The sequence below is a fragment of the Tupaia chinensis genome, unplaced genomic scaffold (genome assembly GCF_000334495.1).
Source record: "Tupaia chinensis unplaced genomic scaffold, TupChi_1.0 Scaffold000547_1, whole genome shotgun sequence".
In the NCBI taxonomy this organism is placed as follows: domain Eukaryota; kingdom Metazoa; phylum Chordata; class Mammalia; order Scandentia; family Tupaiidae; genus Tupaia; species Tupaia belangeri.
Window position 1 is genome coordinate 1,522,144 of NW_006160059.1, and position 27,369 is coordinate 1,549,512.

At 37.2% G+C, this 27,369-nt stretch overlaps 1 protein-coding gene and 1 pseudogene across 3 annotated transcripts in view; one reads left to right on the forward strand and one right to left on the reverse strand.

Moving 5' to 3' along the window:
- The window catches only part of RIPK2 (receptor interacting serine/threonine kinase 2), a 50,612-nt gene extending 41,330 nt beyond the window's left edge, over positions 1-9,282 (forward strand). For all 3 annotated transcript variants that reach the window (XM_006157548.3, XM_006157549.3, XM_027775329.1), the window contains 2 exons: positions 7,301-7,459; positions 8,743-9,282. In XM_006157548.3, coding sequence (XP_006157610.1) covers positions 7,301-7,459; positions 8,743-9,080 — 497 coding nt within the window. In that variant the 3' untranslated portion in view covers positions 9,081-9,282. The remainder of the gene's footprint in view (positions 1-7,300; positions 7,460-8,742) is intronic.
- LOC102473194 (thioredoxin domain-containing protein 9 pseudogene) lies at positions 383-1,913 on the reverse strand (annotated as a pseudogene).
- Positions 9,283-27,369: the final 18,087 nt, after the last annotated feature.

Sequence of the window (27,369 nt, forward strand, 5' to 3'; positions counted from 1 at the left end):
AAGGAGATGGTGTCGCGTTGAGATCTCCAACAATTAGTATGTTATAGTTTATCTCTCTTTTTTAGTTTTAGCAGTCTTTCCTTCAGATACTTGGTACTCCTGAGTTGGGCACATAGATATTTATAAGTATTATATCTTCTTGTTGAATTAATCCTTTTACTACTATATAATATCCTTCTTCATCTCTTCTTATAGTTTTTGTCTTAAAACCTGTTTTGTCTGAAATCATTATTGCAACTCCAGCTCTTTTTTTATTTCTGTTTGCATAGAATACATTTTTCTAGACCTTCACTTTTAGTCTATGTATGTCTTTATCCATGAGGTGCATTTCTTGTAGGTAACAGATAGAGGGTTTCTGTTTTTTATCCATTCAGTCAATCTGTGTCTTTTTTTGTTGTTGTTGTTGAATTTCTATTTCCAACTCTGTATATTAAAAACATGATTGTAATGGTATAAAGACATAGAATCATACTGTAAAAAAATCAGTCTCAAAAATAGAGATTTCAGACCCTTTCCACGTAATTTCAGAACTCAGAAGATTTTCTTCAACTTAGACATGATGGCCACTGAGAAAATAATAGAGATGCTTTTCAATGTGATACAATTGTATAAAACTCCAGAATGTGAGTATTAGGTGATCAATGTATTGAAATCAACAGGATTTAGAAAATACATTAAATGTGAAATAAGCATAAATAAAAAGATAATTTACAAAGAAATATAACTGAGTTCTAATCATCACCAGAGTCTGAATCATATTTCTTTCCTCAAATAGTTTTCTTTTCCAGCTTTGTAAAGTTTGTTCCAAATTACTTTTGGCTCTGAAATGGTGGCTCCATTTAATTTCCACTGTAATTAAGAATGTCAGAACAAACGAGCCTCCACTCTAAACTTTTTGTGGTAAAGTCATCTGTATTTCCAAGGTCAGTAAATCCAACCACATAATCTTGTGTTTTCCCATCTTCTACCAGTGCTAGGGTAGGAATGAATTTGATCTGCAGTCTCTCACAAACGAAGGGTACCTTTTCCACATTCAACTTCAAAAATTTGGTCTCAAGATGTTTCTTGGACAATATCGCCAAATGTCTGTCTAATATTTTACACCTGAATGTGGAATCCCTATAGAAATGACAAACAACATTTTTACTCTCCTTGACTTCTTGAAAAAAGTCTCTCTCACTAGAGATCTCTCTGTATTCACCATGTCCTTTAGAAAGCCATTCTTGTTGCTGTTGCTGAGCTTTCCTTAGTGCCTCGAGTCTCTCTTCTTTGAGGTGTTCCAATTCGTCCTCATCCATCTGATCTAGTTTCTGTATTTCAGCATCCAAATGTCCTTCTACTAGTTTGGTAGACTGAAGCAACTGATTCTCCAGGACTTTTGAAAACATGTCAACATATGTATCAGCTTCCATCTTCTAAGTGAGATAGATCAGTCTCAGTGCTGTGCTCTCACTGATGCCTAAGGAATAGAACAGCAGCTCCAAAAGAGTGGTGCACTCCGGTTTCAGCCTCTCAGCAGCTGCTGGCGGATGTGAAACAACTCCAATCTGTGTCTCTTGATTGGAGAATTTAATCCATTAACATTCAATATTATTGTTAGTTCTGGAATTGTCCCTACCTTTGAGTTGGCCATTGTCTTCGTTGTCTTTTATTCTCTTTTTGTCTGTCCATACTTTTTATAGTTTTCTTGGTACAGCACTCTCTTCAGAGTTTCTTGAAGAACTGGGCTGGTGTTGCAAATTCACTCAGGTTTTGTATTCCAGGGTTACAAGGGTGGTTCAACATATGCAAATCATAAATGTGATATACCCTATTATAGAAAGGAAGATTAAAAACATATGATCATATCAATTGATGCAGAAAAAGTATTTGATAAAAAACAACATCCTTTCATGATCAAGACTCACAGCAAAATCAGCATAGAAGGGTCATTCCTCGACACAATTAAAGCTATCTATGAAAAACCCATAGCTAACATCATTCTGAATGGGGAAAACCTGAAAGCTTTTCCACTGGTACAAGACAAGGATGTCCACTTTCTCCGCTCATTTTCAATATAGCACCAGAAGTCCACACCAACGCAGTCAGAAAATAGAAAAAAATAAAAGACATTCAAATAGGAAAAGAAGAGGTGAAATGATCTCTTTGCAGGTAACATGATTGTATACCAGTGTTATCCACGAAAAAATTTCTAGAAGTAATAAAAGAATACGGTAAAGTTGCAGGATAGAAAAAACATACAAAAATCTATAGCATCTCTATATACTAACGGCAAGCAGCCTGAGATAGAATTGAAGAAAGTAATCCTATTTACCATAGCCACAAAACGTATGCGATACCTAGTAATAAATCTAACCAAAGAAGTCAAAGACTTCCACAAGAAAAACTCTGAGAAGCTATGAAAAAAAAAAAAAATTGAAAATGACACAAAAAAGTGGAAGGACATCCCACTTCCTGGATTGGAAGAATTAATATAATCAAAAGGACACTTCTACACAAGTTAATATATATATTTAATGCAATCCCAATCAAAATACCAGAGACATTCTTCACAGATCTAGAAAAGACAATAATAGAATTTGACTGGAATCATAAAAAACCTCTTATTGCCAAAGCAATCCAGCACAAGAAGAATGGAGTGGGCAGCATCTCACTCACTGACCCCAAAATATACTATAAAGCTATAATAATCAAAACAACATAATATTGGCACAAAAATAGACATGTGGATCAATGGAAAAAATGGAGACCCTTGAAATAAACCCCAAAACATACAGCCAACTGATTTTTGACAAAGAGTAACAGTCAATCCACTGGGAAAAGAAAAACCTTGTTAGCAAATGGTGCTAGAAAAACTGAGTATCCACCTGCAGAAAGATGAATCTGAGCCCCTACCTCTCAACAATGACAAAAAATCAACTCAAAGTGGATAAAAAATCTAAACCTAAGACCCTAAGGTATAAACTACTGCTGGAAAACACTGGGTAAACTCTGGGAGGCACTGGAGTAGGCAAAGACTTCTTAAATATTAAGACCCCCAAAGCACAGTCAGTAATCCCAAAATAGACGAGTGGGATTACATCAGATTAAGAAGTTTCTGCATGGCCAAAGACACAGTAATTAGTGTGAACAGACAGCCCTTGGAATGGGAGAATATTTTTGTAAACTATGCTTCAGATAAGGGACTGATGACCAGAATACATAGGGAACTCAAGTGGCTTAGTTGGAAAAAAAAAAAAAAGATCAACCCAATTAAAAGATGGGAAAATGGGCTGAATAAACAACTAAGGGAGACATACTAACAGCCAAAACGCATATGAAAAATGCTCAACATCCCTCATCATAAAGGAGATGCAGATCAAAACCCCAGTCAGAATGTCTAAGATTAAAAAAAAAAGTAAGTGCTAGCCCAGATGGAGTGAAAGGGGAACTCTCTTGGAACTCTCTTTGACTAGTGGTGGGATTGTAAATTGGTCCAGCCACTGTGGAGAACAATATGGAGATCCCTCAAAGACCTAAAAATAGAACTCCCATATTATTCAGCAATGCACTCCTGGATATCTACCCAAAGGACAAAAGAATGCTTCATTGGAAAAGTGCTTGCACATCGATGTTTATTGCGGCATTCACAATTGCTAAGACTTAAGACACAGAACCAACCAAAATGCCCAGGAACAGATAATGGATTGAAAAAGTGTGACACATATACTCTATGGAAAACTGTTCAGCCATTAAAAAAAAAAAAAAAAAAAAAGACTCTGTATTTAGATGAATATGGGAGATTTACTGCTGAGTGAAGCAAGCCAGGCTATGAAGGAGAGACATTATATGTCTCCACTTAATATATACTGACAATCTGCACTCTGTGGCTGAAACTGAAAGACTAGAGGATATAGAAACATAGAAAATGGTTATAGATACCAGATACATTGTGGCTAGAAGTGAGAGAAGGAGAGTCTGAAGAAAGAGATTAAGGAGAAAAGTAGAGAGGCCAGACATCTATGGGACACAGAAATGGGTTATTATCTATTGATGATAAAATGTGTAGTATCCTCAACTGGACTGGTGAGAAATGCATTCATGTTGGAACATTCACCTTATAAGCTAAGTGATGTATATGATTGAATGTATAAAAGAAATTAAAATAAATTTTTAAAAAAGATGTAGAGATAGTATAAGACACATGATAATAAGTTTAAATTTTCACTTGAAGGAGGGAAGAGGGGAAAAAAAGAGCTAAATAAGTTGTTAAGCCTGGTCACTAGAGGAATAAGGGTGCTATTTGCAAATATGAGAGTTGAAACAGGTTTTAGAGTTGAGATAAATAACAGTTTTTATTTTCCATTTTATTTGTTGACTTTTCATTATATTAAACCCTTGAGGAGTACAGCATTGCACAGAATCTGTTTCCAATGGCCTTAGCAGGAAGGTTGCTTCAAATTTGGCTCAAACCATGTTACTGTTTCCATGGGTATGAGTAATCTTTCCCCAGATTACTCTAGTTTTATTTGATTTGCCATCAGGGGCCACTGTGTTGGTTTTTGCTTTGTTCATATAAGCATACCTCTTGCCTAAATAGAATTACTTCTCATCTTGGGCATAAACACCTTTAATTTCAAGAAAAGCTGTGTGTTCCTTTTGGTTGCAGAGATCCTGCTTATAGCCAGCAAAAATGGCCTTGGACCTCAGCCTTCCAGACATAGTTAGTTGCCTTTTAGAAGTCCTGTTCCCAGCAGGCCTCCATAGGCTCCAAGATGGCAGAAAGAGTGATATACTCGTTTTTTTGTTTTTTTAATTTAGGATGCTAGTAGCAGTATATATGGGGGTGGTACAAGAATATTTAGTGACGACAGACATTTAATTACATGGATTGAGAAAAGAGGTGAGGTTGAATAGTATTACCAGAGGAGAAAGTAGAAGGCACACATCATGGATAGATTTAAAAGACACATTTAAAGTACAGAAGGAAGGCCCAGCCCTGTAGCACAGTGGTTACATGCTATATGTTGGAAACTGGACCCATATTTCTGGCTGTAATTTAAATTCCAGCCCCAGTGGTTTGAAAAACACTCCAGACACATGTGCATGCTCCAAATCCTGGAGGGATGGAAAAAAGGAAAAGGAGATTCTGGTATGACCATGTCCCATTGAGGGAGTGCTTTATCTCTCCCTCTCTCTCTCTCTCTCTCTCTCTCTCTCTGGAGAGTGCTAAAGTAAATAAAGTGCATAAGTTCATAATGAAACTGCACAGAGGCAGCCTTCAGTAGGATGTCACTGTTCCAGTTGTTAGAAGATGACAGTAGCAATGTGAGAAAGGAGCTATTTCCTATGCCAGAGGAATTATAGCACAATCTTAACTTTGGTCTTGTCATTATCTTTATTTGTTTTATGTTTTGCTTCTTGTACATAGTAGTGAATAATGATAAAATGAGTTAGGTTTATTTGGTTAAACATTGCTGAAGATAAAAGCTTCTCTCTTTAATACTATGTAAAAATTCTTAACAAAAAGGTTTTTTTTTAAAAAAAAAAAAAAAAAAAAGACTTTGACTTTTGATAGAAAGTAGATGAATATGGGAGATTTACTGCTGAGTGAAGCAAGCCAGGCTATGAAGGAGAGACATTATATGTCTCCACTTAATATATACTGACAATCTGCACTCTGTGGCTGAAACTGAAAGACTAGAGGATATAGAAACATAGAAAATGGTTATAGATACCAGATACATTGTGGCTAGAAGGGAGAGAAGGAGAGTCTGAAGAAAGAGATTAAGGAGAAAAGTAGAGAGGCCAGACATCTATGGGACACAGAAATGGGTTATTATCTATTGATGATAAAATGTGTAGTATCCTCAACTGGACTGGTGAGAAATGCATTCATGTTGGAACATTCACCTTATAAGCTAAGTGATGTATATGATTGAATGTATAAAAGAAATTAAAATAAATTTTTAAAAAAGATGTAGAGATAGTATAAGACACATGATAATAAGTTTAAATTTTCACTTGAAGGAGGGAAGAGGGGAAAAAAAGAGCTAAATAAGTTGTTAAGCCTGGTCACTAGAGGAATAAGGGTGCTATTTGCAAATATGAGAGTTGAAACAGGTTTTAGAGTTGAGATAAATAACAGTTTTTATTTTCCATTTTATTTGTTGACTTTTCATTATATTAAACCCTTGAGGAGTACAGCATTGCACAGAATCTGTTTCCAATGGCCTTAGCAGGAAGGTTGCTTCAAATTTGGCTCAAACCATGTTACTGTTTCCATGGGTATGAGTAATCTTTCCCCAGATTACTCTAGTTTTATTTGATTTGCCATCAGGGGCCACTGTGTTGGTTTTTGCTTTGTTCATATAAGCATACCTCTTGCCTAAATAGAATTACTTCTCATCTTGGGCATAAACACCTTTAATTTCAAGAAAAGCTGTGTGTTCCTTTTGGTTGCAGAGATCCTGCTTATAGCCAGCAAAAATGGCCTTGGACCTCAGCCTTCCAGACATAGTTAGTTGCCTTTTAGAAGTCCTGTTCCCAGCAGGCCTCCATAGGCTCCAAGATGGCAGAAAGAGTGATATACTCGTTTTTTTGTTTTTTTAATTTAGGATGCTAGTAGCAGTATATATGGGGGTGGTACAAGAATATTTAGTGACGACAGACATTTAATTACATGGATTGAGAAAAGAGGTGAGGTTGAATAGTATTACCAGAGGAGAAAGTAGAAGGCACACATCATGGATAGATTTAAAAGACACATTTAAAGTACAGAAGGAAGGCCCAGCCCTGTAGCACAGTGGTTACATGCTATATGTTGGAAACTGGACCCATATTTCTGGCTGTAATTTAAATTCCAGCCCCAGTGGTTTGAAAAACACTCCAGACACATGTGCATGCTCCAAATCCTGGAGGGATGGAAAAAAGGAAAAGGAGATTCTGGTATGACCATGTCCCATTGAGGGAGTGCTTTATCTCTCTCTCTCTCTCTCTCTCTCTGAAGAGTGCTAAAGTAAATAAAGTGCATAAGAAGACATACAAAAAATATAGGACCTCGTGAAGAATTAGAATTCCATGATTCAGCATATACATGAGACAGACAAGCACAGACAAAAGTATAGTAAAAAGGATCAGTGGAAACCTTTTTTGGTCTAAAAGTAATTACTTGTAGAATTAGATTTCTGAACCAGCTTTGATAGTAGTGAAAAATTAGAAAACTGGATCCTACCTTCTATTAAAAAAGATGATATTTTATAAAGTTAACAGGGATATCTAAAGAATATTCTATTCCTAATGCAGATGTTATGTTTTTTAGAAAAAACTCAAGACCATTCTGAGAAGCTGCAGCACTGCCCAGTAAATCACACTTGGGATAGTAACATTTCCACGTCTCAGAGGGCAACGTTCTGTGATCATGGAAACGTCCCATGCTCTTTGGCAATCATAAACCCACTCTCTGCTGAGGGAAATTCAGGTCAGTATTTACTGTGAGACACCTTATAAATGATGCCATTTACCTTACACATACATGTCCAGGAGATTTGCCATACAGTAAAATCTATGAGTCTTTTAATTCTTCAGTTTGATAAACCATACCTTTGTTACCCTAAAAAGTAAACTGAGGCAAAACATATATAGCAAAAAGGATTTTATTTGGGCATAAATTTGAGGACTGTCCTAGGGTACAGCCCAGATGAAATATATTTCAGGTTGCCTTGAAACATGCTTGCTGAAATTGTTCAGTATTCATACAAGTTTTAAAGTCAAATACCACAAACTGGGGGTGGGCAGCCAAAGGGGACATATTATACCAGTTGGTTTAGACAATTATTTTTGGCTACCCGGATCGAGGTTGGACAGGCCACCTCTGGATAGATGTCCTTGTACAAGAAGTCAGGTTGCGTGGTCATTGTGCAAAGTCAAGGTCCTGGCAGAGTTCTCTAAATAATAGGTCTTTTAAAAGACATGCTGGTGTGAAAAACAACATGGCCTTCCTTGTTTGATTTAGATCAAGGTTGACATAAATAACTCCATTTGGATTTTGAAAAACTTTCACACCTTCTTAAGTAGCAAAGTGCTTCTAATCCCGGAAGCAATGCATGCCACCACATAGTAATGGGCCCAAACAGTACTCCATGAACATCTAAGGAGGCAGTACTAAGAGAAAGTATTACTTGATATGTTTCTAAAATTTTTTTATTAAATAAATAGGTAGATATCCTTTATATTTGAAACAAAACAAAACAAAATGGCTGAAAAATAAGAGATTTTATCCCATGATTTGACTACAGCAGATAAAAAGGCAGCACTTTTTTAGAACGTAAAGGAGCAGATAGCCCTAATCTCTGTTTCCTGATAAATAGCATCTTCCAAAATACTGGTGTCCCGTATTGACACAGTTGTAGGAAAATTGAGTTTTATGCCTTACTTTTTTTTTTTTTTTTGGAAGAGGTTTTTGCTATAGAGAGCATGCGCTCGCCCGACAGACAGAAAGAGACAGAAAGCGAGAAACACCCCCTGGGGGGATGGCCATGCCATAATCCCTTCTCCTCCATTCTCCTCTCAGGATCTTGGGCATGCACGCACATGCACCCAGCGTGAATTTTAAGCCACCGGGTCGGGACGCAAACCGCTGTCAACTACATGGGAGTCCAGCGACATAGCCATTACGCTAACTGCTGGTCCCCTTACCTTTTTTTTTTTGTTGCTGTTATTTGTCTTTACCTTTTCAATAGTTCATTCTTTGCTTTTCTGCAGAGCGTCTGCAGCCAGGTATAGCTCAACAGTGGATCCAGAGCAAAAGAGAAGACATTGTGAATCAAATGACTGAAGCGTGCCTTAACCAATCACTAGATGCCCTTCTGTCCAGAGACTTGATCATGAAGGAGGACTATGAACTTATTAGTACCAAACCTACAAGGACCTCAAAAGTCAGACAATTGTTGGACACTACTGACATCCAAGGAGAAGACTTTGCCAAAGTTATAGTACAAAAGCTGAAAGATAACAAACAAATGGGTCTTCAGCCTTACCCAGAAATACTTGTGGCTTCTATAATGCCATCTTTAAATTTACATCACAATAAAAGTTTCTAAGGGGGTCTTTTTTAAGAAGAAAAGTTAGTATAAAAGGATATTTATATCATGTCTGGTTGCCTTAATACTGTTTGTATAAAACACATGAGTATTAGAAGCTTTACTCAAGATGCTTCTTTAGGTAAATATTAGTCTCTTTCCTTGATGTTGCAGTATTTTTTTAAGTGAATATAAAAAGTTTGCATTTTGCTACATAGTTTAATTTTGTTACGTCTCTCTTATTAAATGAAATTATTCTATACTGGGTAATAACTATATTATTTTTGTCCATAACAGTATTATAATATCCTCTGTTTCTAATGGAGGCCAACTTAAGTAGTACCATCACTTTCTTTTGCAAATTATCTGTTTCTTACCTAAGATCCAGTTTGACATTTTGATGTATGTACTCTTTATTCACAAATCAGAGGTGATAGCATTCCTTAATCCCAGGTTGAGATCCTCTCCAAGGGTTATTCATTTTAAACTGTCATATAGATTATATTTTTAAATTATATTTATGAAGTCTTCTTTAAAAAAGTTGTTTTGATATAAATTATGTGAAGAAAAAAGTTAAAAAAAAAAAACTCTTAATACTTGGTTATCTGCCTTCTCACTTTTTATCTTAAAGAGAGGGATTTTTTTTAGCTATAGAGTGCATGCACTCACCAGAGAGACAGAGAGAGACAGAAAGTGAGAAATCACCCCCCAACCCCAGGGGTATGGCCACTCGGCAATCCCTTCTGCTCCATTCTCCTCTTGGGACTTTGGGCACACATGCACATGTGCCATCATGAGTTTAAGTTGCCAGGTCTGGGACTCAAACCACAGTCGATTCTGTGGAAGTCCAGTGACGTAACCATTACTCCCATCTGCTGGTCCCTCTGACCCCATTTTTAATCTCAGTCCTCTTCACCGGCATCAACAGCCAAGCTAACCGAGTTAAGTCTGATATGCATCCCTCTTTCTGTTCATATTTAAAATATATGCTAGGCCAGCAGGTGGCATGGTGGTTAAGACAACAAACTCTGACATGGCTGACCACAGTTCAAGTCCGGGACTGGCTGCTTGAAAATTACACCAGGCATATGTGTATATGTGCCCAAGATCCTGAGAGGAAAATGGAGGAGAAGGGGCTGTGGTGTGGCCATCCCCCTGAGGAGTGATTTCTCACTTTCTCTCTCCAATGGGCACACTTGCCCTATTAGTAAAAACCTTAAAAAAAAGAATGTTGGGCCTCCCTGTAGCCTAATGGTTAAGCAAGCTGGATCCCACATTGCTGTTTGTGGTTAAAATCCCAGTTTCAGTGGCTTAGAAAACATGCCAGGTCATGTGTGCCCAAAATCCCAGTGGTTTAGAGAAGTGAATGTGAAAGGGTTTCAGTATGACCATTCCTCATTGGTGAGTGCTTTTCCCTCTCCTTGTCTCTCTTTCTTTCTTTCTTAGGAAAGTGCCATTAAAACAAACAAATAAACAAAAGTATATGCTCATTTGGGAGAGGGTATTTTTTTTTCTAATAATTATTTACTTTATTTATTTAGTAATAGTAGTAGTATTTTCTAATTTGCTATAGTCACCAGAAAGAAAGAGAGGGAAAGTGAGAAAGCAAACCCCCAGGTCCTGGACTTAAACCATGGTTGGCCATGTGGGAGCTCAGCGCCACCACCACTACACCACCTGCTGGCCTCGAAGGTAGTTTCTTAAGATTATTATTGTCAGTATAATATATCATACCACAACCTGCTTTTTTGCACTTAACAGTGGAGAGTGTATAGCCTTCCAGATCAAATACAAATCTAATTTATTCCTTAACTGCTGCATAATACTCAGACTGCCTTCTTTATTTTCTTTACACTATGTTTAGTCCATACAATAAAAGTACAGAGCGAGCTCTTTTTTTTGTCAATGGATTATATAACTAAATGAAAAACCTACATAATAGCCTTTTTCTGAAAAATGTTTAACAAAGTCAGAAAAAAAGTAACATACCAGATAAATTTAAAAGCACAAACTTTTCAAAAAGCACAAGACCCACAACCTGAAAAAGTTGAATGAAGAGATTGGATGGTTTTGAGGCAATTAAGTTTTTTTTTTTTACTTATGGTTGCAAGTTCTTTTTTTTTTTATTTTTTTTTATTTTATTATCATCATAATCTTCTTTCTATTACACTAGATTACATATTAAGTTTTTATTAAAGTTACAAAATATGTTTTCAATTCCCCATTTTGGAGTTTGACATTAACCTGTGGTACTTTTTACTGTGCCTTTAAAAACTATGGAAATCAATAGGAAAAAAATGAAAATTATAAATACAGGAGTTAGCTATTAAGATGTTTTAAGTATTAGGATAAGAATTTGGAAAATAAGTAGAGAAAAAATTTTCTTTTGGTGGTTCCTTTTTTAAGTTTATTTCTTCCATGAATGAGTGGGACAGCCAGATATCATAGCCAGTGTGGTCCTCATGCTGCCATCCAGCCACGGCCAGTCCTACATCATGGATACGCACGTGACGTGTGTACTCATAAGGTCTTCCAGATGCCAACTCAGGACCCTCTCATGTGGGTCAGTCTTACAGAGCATGGGTTTTTTTACACAACACCATTGTTTCATCCCTATAAATATGCTTTTGCAAATAATGTTTTTGAATATTGGTGACCTCCAATTGACTTTTATATCAACTTGATGTGATATATCTGGATTGATAAAATGAACTTTGATCTTCTTTTACTTTCTATTTTCTGCAAAGCTCTAGAAACTCGTAGTCTATATGCTTATGGATACACACTTACCATCCACTTTCTCCCATAGTTTACCCTAAGGAAGGTATACACGTTGTCGTGTATTTTGAATTTTGAATTTTTTCTTTAAATTTTTTCTTCCAAAAAATCATACTAAATACTAATAAATAAGAAGATGGTGTCAAGATCAAGGTGAATTTGCAATGAGTCTCATCTCTTCACAGAGTTATTACCTCAGCAGCTGGTTTTCATATCTTGTATTTAATTATTACGCACTGATGTTAAGGAGTAGGTGAGATGAGTATATGCTGAGTCTGACCAGTCAGTATAGACAGGATAGAGTAGACACTGTCTAAATATCTCTTTAATGAACCATTAAGTGAAATGAAAGCTGGAGAAGGGAAGAAGACTCTTCCTTTAAATCACATTTTCCAGAATGTAGTGAAAGTAGAACTAGTAGTAAGTGGAATTATTTTAGGAGGCATGAGAACACGGCACTGACATGTGAGTTAAACTAAGTAAGATCTGAATTCTTTTTCAAGCCATTTAATTAAGTAAAGGAGAATGACTCAATTTTGTGCTATCTTTTAATCCCCCTTGTTAACAAAAAAGATTAAGACCTTCACAGACAATATTTAGCAAGGTTTTTATCATTATTTTTGTCATTTATTTTTAAAATGAACTAATATGACAAGTGTTACTAGTTTTCTACTTAAATATGTAAAATTACATTTATAATATTCAAATAAAAGGCCATTTGGAGCCAATCTGGGTCCCCAGTTTTTTTTTTTATCTTTGTAAGAGACAGTTTTAGAGTAAATAGAACTAGAGAATTAATATCCTCTACTACACAATCTTCCCAGTCTTTGACAATATAATATCAGGAAGTAGCTTCCTTTCTTGGTAGAATTGTTCTTAGAGGGGAAAAAGTAGTTTCCTAATTTTGACTATGCATGAAACACAAACATCAGAGGCTACTAGATTTAGGCAGTGACTTCAGTATTCTGTGAGATAACTCCGTTGCTTTATTCCTAAATTAATGTCTATCTGAAATATGCTGTATTTCCTAAGGATTAGAAAACATAAAATTTTAAAAATCACTTCCTTCTTTCTTCACTAGGTATTATATACCATTCTTGCCATAATCATTGTGTAAAAAAATGTTATAATGAGCTAAAATGAAGAAATCCAACTAATATATTTCTGTGATGAAAGCAAAAGTGAAGAATGTCAGATAGCTCTATTTCTTTACTAGTAAATACTCTTTAAAGCAATATGTTTTAGAACTTTTATTTTGCCATAATTCAGAAACAACTTTTGCTAATAATATGGTGTGTTTTTGTTTGTTCTTTTAATTATTGCTAGATGAAATTAAAAAAAAATAATAACAAACAAAAAACACTAGACTAGCACAAATGTTTTCCATCAAAAAGAAGGCAGATGGGGCCAGCAGGTGGCATGGTGGTTAAGGTCCTAGACTCGCACATGGCCAACCACGGTTCAAGTTCCAGACCTGGCGGCTTGCTTTCTCACTTAACCTCTCTCTCTCTGGTAAAAAATTTTAAATAATAACAAATGAAATTAAATAAATAATTCTAAAAAAAAAAAAAAAAGAAGGAGAAGAAGAAGAAGGCAGGTTCCTTGGCATTACTCAAGGGAAGATGGATCACACATGGCAACCACTCTTCAAATCCCCACAAGACATTTACTATTAATATTGGGGGAATATAATTAAAAGCAAAATCTTCCCTAACCTAGAAGAAATTCTATCCACAAAAGTAGTAGAGAAAGAAAACAGTTTAATTTTATTATTATTAATAATATTTTTGCTAGAGAGCATGTGTGCATGCCAGAGAAAGACAGAGGAAGAAAGCACCCTGCAATAGGGCATGGTCACACCACAATTCCTTCTCTATTTACCCATCTTCTCGAGATTTAGGCCATCCACATACATGTGCCTGGTGTGTTTTTCAAGCCACCAGGGCCAGGATTGGGACTATAGCTGACCATATGGAACCTGGCTCCTTTAACAGTAGGCTATGGGACCAGCCCCAGTTTAATTTTCAAATGAGTGTTAAATCAGAATATGGTGCCTATCACAGCATATCCACTTAAAGATTACAAAGAAACAAAGAAATTTTACTTTTTCTAATACCCAAGCAAAGAAAACCCATTAATTACATGTTTTAAAGACAACAATTAGTCCTCAGGAACGAGAATTTGACAGCAAACACCATTTATCACACACAGTTCATCATAATATTACCAGGTAATTGAAGTGAACATCTCTGTTAGCTAATTGCCTTTGCCCAAAGGAAAAAATAATTTTTTTATATCTTTATGACAGAAGTAGGTTTCAGACGTGGAGCCAGGCCACCAGTTGAAGTTAGTGACCTGAATTCCCACAGAGACAGAGAAGACATTTTCCTTGATAATTACATTTCAAAGAGAGAGCTCCCAGGTTTGGGGGAAGATAGTTCTGAACAGTAATGCTGACCAGAGGCCTATCTAGTCTCAAACAGGATTTATATGCCATTTCAAAGAGATGAGAACATACTTAATTTTTTTCTAAAATAAATGCTCTATTTTTTTTTAAAGGGGGAAGATACAATTTCGACAAGAATTAAGTCTCTTATTGTTCATTTGTATTTGTTCTTACACTGATTATTACAAGTTTACGCCCTCTCAAAAGCCCAGAAATTGGGTTACTTACTTCACAATATACACACAACTTTTTAATGTGAGAGTCATTAGCACAGAGATTTTGTTTTGTTTTTTAATGTGCTAGAGTGCATGTGCACTTGCAGAGAGAGTGAAAGAGTGAGAGAGAGAGAGAGCACTTTCATCACAGGGATAGTCATGCTGCAATTCCCTTTCCCCTTTTCTCCTTTCAGGATTTGGGGCACACACACGTGCACCCAGCTTGTTTTTCAAGCCCCACGTCTGGAACTGGAACCACATAGTCCGGTGGGATCCAGCTGCCTTAACTACCATGCCACCAGCTGGCCCAGCACAGCAATATTTTAAAATGAATTGGTTAACAATAATACAGGAACTATTTTTTTTTAATGCTTATTCTCTACAAGGCTTATTCTGTCAAGTGTTTTTGCAAATATCTTCTAGTTCTGAAAATAGGATGCTATCTTATAGTTGAGGAAACAGAGTAGAAGAGAGGTGAACCTGCCAGGACTGCAGAGTCTTGAAAAAACTCCAGTGTCCAACAGTGATGTCATCAACTATCATGGCCTCCTTACTCAGTTCTCACACCCTTTCTAACTTAATAGATTTTCCCTACTTCTTTTGCTGAATCCCTGATGACACGTTTTAAGCAGCTGTGCTGCTATCATGAAACACAACATTGTATTCTTTTACACTAAAACAAACACAGTCATCTTAAGCAAAGAAGGGAAAACTGGTCATGAGTGAGACTTACAGGTAAATCAGTCATGGGTCATAGTAGAATTGATCTCTTTTTTTTTTTTTTTTGGAGAGATTATTGTTATAGGGCACATGCCCTCACCAGACAGAAAGAGAGAGACAGACAGAAAGCGAGAAGTCACCCCCCAGGGGGGATGGTCACGCCGCAATCCCTTCTCCTCCGTTCTCCTCTCGGGATCTTGGGCACGCACGCACACGCGCCCGGCATGAGTTTTAAGCCACTGGGTCTGGGACGTGAACCGCGGTCGACTACGTGGGCGTCCAGCTACATAGCCATTATGCTAACTGCTGGTTCCCGAATTGATCTCTTTTTTAGGCCCTTTATGTAAAAGTTTCTGTGTTGGGGAAAATGTTGCCAAGAAAAGAAGAATCACAATGTGGATCTCTGTTCTCACACTGCTCATATTCTAAATACTTGTAGAGGAAAGCATATATTTGTACATATAGACAACTAAAATGATAGCGAAATGTCAAGGTATATAATTATATAGAGAGATATATGCCAGAGGGTGGCAGGGACAAATTATTTATTCATTTATTCATTAATTATATTTACTGGGGACCAGAAGATGGCATAATGGTTCCATCACTGAACTCCCATGTGGTTGACTGTGGTTTTAGTCCCACACCAGATAGCTTCGAACTCACACCAGGCATGTGTGTATGCATGCCCAAGATCCCAAGAGGAGAATGGAGCAGAAGGAATTGCAGCGTGGCCATCCCCCCTGGGGGGTGATTTCTCGCTTTCTGTCTCTCTGTCTCTTTGGGGAGTGCACATGCCCTATAGTAAAAATCTCTCTTAAAAAAAATGATATTTACTGAATATCTTCTGTGTGCAATGCACAAGTTCAAGGACTTGGAATATAGGCACATGAAGAAACAAAACACTTTGTGAATCTCTGACAGCCCACTTACCCATTCCAGATTTTTTATAGAGAGATTACACAGCTGCATGTTCCCATTTTCAGACCAGTTTCATAAGCAAAGAGCCCAGCTGACAAAATACAGTCAGAAAAAAAGGCCCACATATATCTTCTAAAACTGAAAGTATTATTTTTGCTCAATTCTCCAGGTTTTGACTAGTACATTATTTTCTTAACTACTATTATTGCTCCATATAGTATATATTGAATGGTTGCCCCAAAAAAGATATGTTGAAGCCCTGACCACCTAAAACCTTATTTGGAAAAAGTCTTGGCACATGTCCTTAAATTAAGGATCTCAAGATTATGGGACCAGCAGATGGCATAATGGTGAGTCACTGGACTTCCAAGGAGTTGACTATGGTTCGAGTCCCAGACCCAACAGTTTTAAACACATGCTGACCCATGTGCATACATGCCCAAGATCCCAAGTGGAGATTGAAGGAGAAGGGATTGTGGTGTGGCCATCCCCCTGGAGGGTGATTTCTCACTTTCTCTCTCTCTGTCTCTCTGGCAAGCACACATGCCCTATAGCAAAAATCGCCCCCCCCCCAAAAAAAAAAGATGAGACCATCCTATATTAACTGGGTGGGCTCTAAATCTAATGACAAATGTCCTTACAAGAGACAGAAGAGGAAATAAATAAAAGAGAAGACAGAGGCAGAGATTGGAGTGACACAGCCACAAGCCAACGAATGTCTAGAGTCACCAGAAACTGAAAGATGACACTGTGTGGACTCCCTGAGTTTGGACCTCTAGCCTCCACAACACCAATAAAATAAGTTTCTGTTGTTTTAGACTACCAAGTTTATGATAAGATGTTAATAACAGCCCTGGGACACTAAGACACTTCATTTTTTAATATTTTTTTTAATATTGTACTCAAGTTTATTTATTTTAATTTAACCAGAGAGGGACAGAGGGACAGAGTGAGTAAGTAAGTGAGAGAAAGAGAGAAAGTGAGAAAGCAAGCCACCAGGTCTGGGACTCGAACCATGGTCAGCCATGTGGGAGTCCAGTGCTCTTAACCACCATACCACCAGCTGGCCCTTACTTATCATTTTTAATTGGCATGTAATTGTTGTACATATGTATGGGGTATAATGTGATTTTTCAATACATGAATACAATGTGTAATGATTAAATGAGGGCAATAAACATTCCACCTTTTCAAACAATTATCATTATTTTGTATTGTGAAATCCTCTCTTCTAGCTATTTTGAAATAATCAGAGTTGTCACCAACTATAGTTATTCTACTGTGCTATAATACTCTTGATCTCATTCCACTTACCTATTTTCTAACATCTATTAAAAAGAACCAAGTTCTCTCTATTCTCTTTACCAACATCCCCTTCCCAGCTTCTGATATTCACCATTTCACTGTCCACTTCTATGTGATCAAATCTTTTAGCTTCCACTAATTAAAACAAGGAAAATAAACTCTATTTTTAAAGATAGTTCATGATTTCCAGGAGCTAGTACCAACTACCCATACACTCTACACAAAGTTTCCCCCTTTATGAACATCTTACGTTGGTAAGGGATATTTATTACAATTAATGAACCAATCATGATGCATTATTATTAGTCATAGTTAATTCAGATTTCCTTAATTTTCACCTAATATCCTTTTTTCTCTCCAAGATCTCATCCAGGATACCAAATTACATTTAATTGTCTTGTCTCCGTAGACTTTGGCATAGTTTTTGATTTATCAATTTAAAATCTAAGAATTTATTCAAAAGAAATAGTCATAGGAGTTTATAATGATTAAGCCACAATGATGCTCACTGAGGCAGTGCCTAAAAATTATTGAGGAGCTGGGGTCAGCAGGTGGCATGGTGGTTAAGGTGCTGGACTCCCACATGGCAGGCCTGAGTTTGAGTCCTAGATCTGAAAAATCACACCAGGTACATGTGTGCACATGCCCAAAATCCCAAGAGGAAAATGAAGGAGAAGGGTTTGTGGCATGGCCATCCCCTGTGACTTCTCATTTTCCCTTTCTCTCTCTCTGGTAAGTGTAAGTGCACCCTATGGCAAAAACTTAAAAAAAAGAGAAAAAATTACTGAGGAGATGAAAAGAGTTTTCATGTTTGTGGATTTTAGCTATTGGTATTTGTCAATTTAGAAATTAAAGGTAAGAAATAAATATATATATTAGCTAATTTTAAAATAGCTAATATATTCATTGTATTTTGCTACATCTTTATGAAAATAACTATATTCATTTTTTAATTGGTGAGAAGAGTGGCATTGTTTTATATTTTTGTAAATATTTTTTATATTTAAAGAAGATAAATGTAAGAGAGCTGGGTTTCCATATCTGCATTCAGTCTGTTGCACAATCACTCATGTTAGCCTCTGGAAACCACTGTTCACCTGTAAGAGAGTGAGTGTGGGACAGGCAATTATATCACAGATAAGTCTCTGGGTCGGTCATACTTTGAAAAATGCTGACTTAGAACAACATAATGCAAATAGCCAAGGATCTCATTAAGTGGCCCTCCACACTATTACATATAAGAAAAACTCACAAAATTTTTTAGTATTTTTTCTTTCTCCTTTTTTTTAAAATTTATTTATTTCTTCCATGAGCAAGAGAGACTGAGGAAGAGTGAGAGCACCCACAACAATCTTTTTTTAAAGAGGTTTAAGCATAGGGTACGTGCGTTTGCCAGACAGACAGAGAGACAGAGAGACAGAAAGCGAGAAATCACCCCCCAGGGGAGATGGCCACGCCACAATCCCTTCTCCTCCATTTATATCTTGGGACCTTGGGCACGCACTCGGCGTGAATTTAAGCCACCGGGTCCAGGACTCGAACCACGGTCAACTACATGGGAGTTCAGCGACATAGCCATTACACTAACTGCTGTTCCCACCCACAACAATCTTGACACCATGGTCTACCCTGGTCTCAACTGGCACGATACCAAGGACACAAACATGCCACTTTCTTCAAGGAGGTTTTCAGAAGCAAAACCTGGAACCTTCTCAAATGGGTCAGCCTCACAGAGTATTTTATCACGGCACCACCCCCAATCCCGTGATTCTTGTTAACTGAATTGAATTTTTTGTTGTTTTATTCTCTTCTCATTCTGGCAGAAGGTACCTCTCCTCCTTCAAAGAATAATCCATGCTTTGACATTTCTTCTACAGCTTGTGAAAGTGTTTTTCCCTCTCAATCTCTTCAACCACTCACACCCTTTAATCAGGCGCTTTTCAATAATGCACAAGTCTGCTCAAGACTTTCTTACACTGTTTTTCTTTTTTTTTTTTAAGTTTTACCTCTTCCATCTACTTCTCTCTTTCTCCTTCCTCTTTCTATTATAGGCAGATTTTTTTTCCTTCTTTTTCTCTTGCTTTCTAAAGTAATAAATTAAAAATATTCCAGTTATACGCAATATACAAAAGTGAAAGTACCCTATGATTTCTAACCCCCACCAAAATAACCACAATTCACAGTCTGATGATGATGTTTCAAGATTTTCTTTTTCCATAAACTAATTTCACATACTATTCTAGTACATTCTTCTTAAACATTAATATGTCAGTTTAATTTACATCATTATTTTAAACCACTATAAATATGTGGTATTCTATTATACAGGTGCAACAATATTTAATATATTTATTAAAAATTAAGATATTTTATCTTTTCCGACTTCCTGCTAATAGAAACAATATAAATAGGTATGTGTACAGTGTTTTGCACACTTCAAGTATTATGACATATGTCTAGAAATTAAACTACTTGAATCAAGGAGCATATGCATTTTAAATATCTTATTACTGGTAGATTTTATCCAACAGGTTAGTACCAACTTACTCTCCTACCAATAGATGAAGTTAATCATGACCTAGACTTCTTCAGAACACTGTCTACAGTATTCCCACTTTTGCTCCTCCTGAATCACTTTCTATTTACTCCTCAACCCATTTAATCTGGTCTTTGCCTGAAACGCACCCCTGAAAAAGCTCTTATCAAAAATAACTAACACGTGTTCCTAGTTTCTAAGACCAGGGAAACCTTTCAGTCCTTTTATTTGATGTGCCTGACCACTCTCTTAATGGTTCACAGTATGCAGAAGCCAGAATTGAGTAGAGAGAGTCCAGGAAAGAGTTTGGATTCCATGTCACATGTAATGGAAGCGTCTGGGTAAATTTACGCAGAGAAATGATACAGTACTATGTGGTTTGTGTGTTTGAAAATCATGAAGGTGCGGACTACTAAAGGGCAAGAGCAGGGAGAGCCATTTAAGAAACATTCATAGATAATGTCCCTGACTACAGTGGCAAGGGCAGGAATGTTCAGATGTCTAAAGCAGAATTGATAGAATTTGGTAAATTTATTAAATTGCTGTAAATAAATGCCCACTTATCGAATGCTAGGTTTCTTCTTTCTTTTTTTAAAGATATTTTATTTATTTATTTATTTGTTATTATTACTAATGTTTTAATTTTATCAGAGAAAGACAGACAGAGAGAGGGAAAGTGAGAAAGCAAGTCACCAGGTCCAAGACTCAAACCGATGTGGGCCATGTGGGAGTCCAACACTTTAACCACCACACCACCTACCAGCCCCCTCTTCTGTCTTCCTAAATTGCAACTTTCACACCACATCTGTTCAATATTCTGAGGTCCCAAATGTCCACAGAATAGAAGCCAATCACCTATAGAAAGAAATCCATTAAACTTGGCAGCCATACATACGCCTTTCAGCCTCTGCTTCTAGTACCACCTTCTCACTTCCTGAACTTCAGTCATGCAAGACGATTCAGTCTTTCTTGTGACTTTGTCTAGCTCATGCTATGAACTTTACATGCCACGACATTCTCCATTTTCTTCAAGCAACTTCAGAAGTCAGAGTCATCATGCTCAGCCCCAAAGATACCCCCATGACCTCAGAGACAAGTTGGCTGCTGCTTCCTCTGTGGCTTGCTTCAGCCCAACTGATCTTTCTCATTGTTTTCTAATTTTCCTCAGCAGGCTGACATTCTTGAGGAGAAGGTTTATGCCTTGTTATCTGTATTCCTAGAACCTACATCTCTCAAGTTCATTAATTGCCATGAAGATAAATAAATGAATCATTTGTGCTAAAACAAAGAAACTCATTGTATTAAAATTCAGTGGCGGAATATCAGAAGCTTCTTTGAGTATTCTTCAACAATTCTTAACATTTATCATTGGCTAGAATTATTTTGGCTATGTTATGCCATCATATTAATAGTATTTTCCTTTCCTCTCATCATCCCATAGATGTGATTCCAATACAACACATCTGCTCTTTCTCTCTGCTGTGGTAAACATGTTACAGTCATTCACAGAGAACAGCAGAACCTTAGCAACAGAAGGATCAAGAAGGAAAAGTTTAAGTGAGACAGAACATCACATTGTTGAACGGCATCTATCTCATAGTGGGGCTTACAACTGGGTCAGGCAGATTTGTACTCCCCAAAGAGGATTTGATGCATAGGGTCCCCTGTGGCTTTTCCCTGATTATTTGGGCTGTTGCTGGAGTGTTTTTGTTTTATTTTATTTTGTTTTGTTTTACTTGCAGGGGCATTATATTATGCAGAACTAGGAGCTTCCATGCAGAAGTCAGGGGCAAGCTATGCATTCTGCCCAAGTCTGACTTTTTTCATCTTTATTCATCATTGAGCCAATAGGACAAGCCATAAAAACTATCACATTTAGGGACCAGCAGTTAGCATAATGGCTATGTCGCTGGACTCCCATGTAGTCAATTGCGGTTCGAGTCCCGGACCTGTGGCTTAAAACTCACACCGCGCGCGTGTGCATGCATGCCCAAGATCCCAAGAGGAGAATGAAGGAGAAGGGACTGCGGTGTGGCCATCCCCCCTGGGGGGTGATTTCTCGCTTTCTGTCTCTATATCTCTCTCTGTCTGTCTGGCAAGCGCACGCGCCCTGTAGCAAAAACCTTTCCAAAAAAAAAGACTATCACATTTAGAAAGAATGTTATCATATTACTTTGGCCAAGCTGTGAGCCCCCACAGGAGACAGCAAAGTTGACCTCAGTTGCCCGCATATGTGATTGTAATACTTTGCCCTTCACACTTTATTCAAGAAGACTTTATAGGCTATTTTTAAAGCCCTGTCAACCTAATATTTCATATTTAGTTCTAGGCCTATCTATTTGTGGAAAGTAGCTATTTCTATTTCTGGTAATATTCAATTTTTAAAGTTAGGACCTTTTATCACCCTGAAAGTTGTATTCATATATTTCAGATTGATTATACTTATATATTTTATGGAAAATAATTGGTACCTTCAGATTCATCACTTACTAACAATTCATGAACGATGAACCTGGAATAATAATTTAAGTCTTGATGGTCTAATTCTGTTCCATTCCATTCAGTTATGAATCTTCTATATGTTAAAAACTGTGTGGTTTGGGGGACCAACAGATTGCATAAGGGTTACATCACTGGACTTCCACATAGTCAACTGCAATTCGAATCCTGGATTCAGTGGCTTAAAACTCACACAGGCACGTGTGTGTGCATGCCCAAAGTTCCAAGAGGAGAATGGAGGAAAAGGGATCGCAGCATGGCCATGGAGGGTGATTTCTCACTTACTGTTTCTCAGTCTCTCTCTTTCTGGCGAGCACATGTGCCCTATAGCAAATAATCTCTCTTAAAATAAATAAATAAATAAATAAATTGGGGGACATAAAAATAAAGTCTTGCTCAATTAGCTTATATTCTGTTAGCGGTCTAAGATACATACAAATAGCTTGAACAAAATTATATTCCATCATAAATGTATGAATAAGTGTATAATATTTCAAAGATGAGAAAGCTCATATTTTAATTCCATTGAAAAAAATGCTTTTGTCAGAGGAGATGACTATGAAAACAGACTTCAAAAGGCTGGATTCTGACAAAAAAAAAAAAAATACAAGTGTATATACAAGACAGCTTCCCATGTGTAGAAAAAAACTCTTAAGTGTGAGTATAGGGATGGGAAACTAAGATCTGTGTTCTCTATGAATGGTGCCCCTGGACTTGTACAACAGGGCAGTCTTCGTTTTTTCCCACAGAGGAATACTACTGGAGTTCAGTGTGAACATTCCAACCTAGCTCTGGAATTTCCTTTATGATCATTTTCAGAACTCATGCAGTCTCTCAGTCATAGGGTAAGGAAGGGTAGGAAAAATAAAAGTAGATAGGGCCAGCCAGTGGCTTGGTGGTTCAGGCAGTTGGATTCCACATGGCCGACTGCATATTTCAGGTCCTGACCTGTCAGCTTGAGAAACAGGCCAGACGTGTAGGTTCATGCTCAAAAATCCCAAGAGGAGAAATGGAGAAGGTATTGCAACATGATCATCCCCTCCTGGGGGTGCTTTCTCACCTCTTCTTCCTCTCTTCTTCTCTCTCTCTCTCTGTCGAGATGAGTACATGTGGGGAAAAAAATTTTTAAGTAAATATATTTCAGAATTACTGGGCAAAATGTTTCCTTAAAAATCAAAATGGAGGACCAGCAGGTGGTGTAGTGGATAAGGTGCTAGACTACCACATGGCTGACTACAGTTTAAGTCCCAGACCCAGCATCGTGAAAAAAAATCACACCAGGTGCATGTGTATGCATGCCCAAAAATCCCAAGAGGGGAATGGAGGAGAAGGTATTGCAGAATGGCCATACCCCCAGGGGGTGATTTCTAACTTTCCATCTCTCTGTCTCTGTCTCTCTCTCTCTCTCTCTGGAATACACTTCAAAAAAGTGGTTTCATTTTCTTAAATATAGTTTCAAAATATGTATTTCTTAGAAAATAGATTTTTGTCCTTTTTTAAAAAAAAGAATTATTTATTTAATTTATTATTATTATTATTAATCCACTACAGGGCACATACACTCACCAGAGAGAGAGGAAAAAATGAGAAAACAAGCTGCTAGATCTGGGACTCAAACTGCAGTTGGTCATGTGGAAGTCCAGTGCCTTAACCTCCATGGATTTTTTTCCTATTAAAAGTTCTCTCTGAACACTGATTCTTGCGAGAATCTGTTCCTGTGATGTAATTAAAACAATGCTACATTCCACTTACTGTATTTGTTTTCTCTGCAAGTCTATTCACTAACTGGATGAGTGGGGGACCAGAGTACAGAATATCTTCACATATGCCAAGCTATTGCCCCTCATTATGATACCATTATATCTATGGGTGATTGTTTCATTATAATGGTAAGAACAAAAGGTGAGAATATGTAACTAAATATATAAATAGAGTAGTTAAATAAATATTAACTACTGTATCAGTGAATATTAACTACTATCTCATATGAATATTAGCCTACTTAATAGTTATTAAGAACTAAACCAGCCTTGTAGTAGACTCTAAATTCACTAATATCAAATATTAGCTAACATTTAATATCAAATATTAGCTAATATTTAAACAAAATGTCATGGAGTCTCAGATATAGTCACTATTAAATGTTCTGATCATGAAAACATAAATCTATCTAGGTTTTCATTATTCAGTGGCTTTTTTTTTTTGGCCCAATTATCTCATTTAACTATCAAAAACCAATTTGTGGGGACCAGCAGTTGGCATAATGGCTATGTTGCTGGACTCCCATATAGTCGAACAGCATTCCAGTCCCAGACCCAGTGGCTTAAACTCACACCAGGCGTGTGTGCATGCATGCCTAAGATCCCACGAGGAGAATGGAAGAGAAGGGCTTGCAACATGACTATCTCCCCTGCAGGCAGGGGGTGGTGATTTCTTTCTTTCTGTCTCTCTGTCTCTATCCTTCTGGCAAGTGCACATGCCCTACAGCTAAAACCTCTCCAAAAAGTTTTTTAAAAAATGTTTTTAATTTTTAAAAAAATCTGTGGGGACAGCAGGTGCTGTGGGAGTTGAAGGCACTGAACTCCCACATGGCTAACTACAGTTCATACATGGCAGCTTTCTCTCTCAACAAATTAAAAATAAATAAATAAAGTTAAAATAGAATAAACAATTATTTTTTAAAAATTTGTGAAATAAGCAAAGCAATCATTGTTCCCACTTTATGGCTTTTTTAGGGGGGGAAATGAGAGAAAGAGAGGTTTAAGGTGAGAATTGGACAGATGAAGTGTTTATCCCAAGGTTACTCAGAAAACACTCATTAAACCTTTCATCTGACAAGGTTAGCTTTGTGCCTGGCACAATGCTCTATGAAGAGGAACAGGGCACAGCCCTGTTTTTCAGGAGCCACATCACCATGTTGGACAGAAGTCTCCAAATTTTAAATATATATTTTTCAAAGCACCCAGTAACGGGCTGGATGGTGAGGATGACTGCACGGGAAGGTTCTGGATTCTGTTCACATCTAGAGAACTCCCAATGTGCTGGGCACATGTGAGCCTGTGACCCGAGGCTGGCTGAGGTGGGAGTTGAATCGCAGTGTCGAGATCCAGTTGTGGGTGCTGTCTCTCACTCGCAGAAGAAATAAACTTTTTTAATACCTCAGTAACAGACTATGTAAAAGATATTATAGCATCAAATCAGCAGACTTAGATTCTATTAGGTCATTGGGAAAGACATGACATATTTTCTGTTTTCCTATGCAAAAATGCATCATGACTTTCCCAACCACCCAATAATTCAACTCTTACTAGAGTTGAATTACTGAGACTATGCTAAGTATCGGTCTTCTCAGCTATTAAATGAGATCTAACACTAAGGTAGAGTTTCTAGGACCTTCTAGTATCAAAAACCCAATGCAGGACAAACAGATGGCACAAGGGTTACATTGTTGGACTCCCACATAGTCGACTGTGGTTTGAGTCCCTCAGTGCCTTAAAACATGCCGACCACGTTGGGACCAGGAGGTGGTGTGGTGGTTAGGGTACTGGATACTCCCATGTGGCTGACCACAGTTCAACTTTTGGACCTGGTGGCTTGGTTTCTCACTTTCTCTCTCTCTCACTTCCTCTCTCTCTCTCTGTGTGTCTCTGGTCAAATTAAAATAAGTGAATGAATAAATAAAAATAAATAAATATTTTTTAAAAAAATTCCGAGCATCTGTTTATGTATGCCCAATATTCTGAGAGGAGAATGAAAGAGAAGGGATTGATGTGTGGCCAACCCCTTCGGGGCGGGGGGGTGATTTCTTGTTTTCCCTCTGTCTCTCCGGCAAGAGCACACACCCTATAGCAAAAATCTTTCTCAAAATAATACAAAACAAAAAACTCAATAAAATGTGGAGCATTGATACCTAGAATTGGCCCCATAGCCTAGTGATTAAGAAAGTCAGATCCCACAGGGCCAACCACAGTTCAAGTCCCACCACAGTCATTGGAAAAATATGCTGGGCACATGCGCATGCATGCTCAAAATCCTGACAAGAAATGGAGAAGAGATTGCCATATCACCAAGCCCCATTGGGGGTACTTTCTTCCTCTTCCTGTCTCTCCTTCTTGTCTTTCTCTCCCTTTCCTTGTCTCTCTTTCTCTTTCTGTCTCTCTCTGATGAGTGACCATGCCCTCTGACAATAAAAAAGAAAAGAATCACTACCCAGAGGTTCAAAGTCAAAATTTATGGCGTTGTGCGATGAATATACCATATGAGTTTTTTATTTTTATAAGAAACACTGTTTTTAAAAACATTCTGACAATAGCAGTTGTTTTATCTATTAGTAATGTATTTCCTTTTTTATAATTTTTTATTTATTGATTTTAATTACTTATACATTTAATTGCTATACATCATTTAGATTGTAAAGAGACTACCCAGCATGACACACACCTCAGTCAATAATGTACTTCTAATCCATGAATATTAGCACCACTCAAAGCTCACTGCCTAAATTAAACTAAAACCCTTTTTAATATTATTTTTTCAACAAACTGTATTGAACTCTCAATGAAGAAAAAAAAAAGAAAAACATTCTTGCCTTCATAGAGATCAGATTAAGGATAAAGAAAGAAAGCCAAACTTAAGCAACCAACTGCAATGTACATATTTACTAAGGACAATCAGGCCTTAGGTGGACTGAAAAATCTTTACCAAACTCAATAAGGAAATTAGAAAGAAAATGCCAGAAGTTGAAGTGAGCACAGCCAGAAAAGGTCCAGTTACTGTTTCCTAAGAACCTGACATCATGTTCCTACCTTACCTTACTGAATTTCAGGTTCTGACCTTCAGTAATAATAGATTTTGCATTTAACTGAGAGTAGATCATTTGTCAGATGGGTA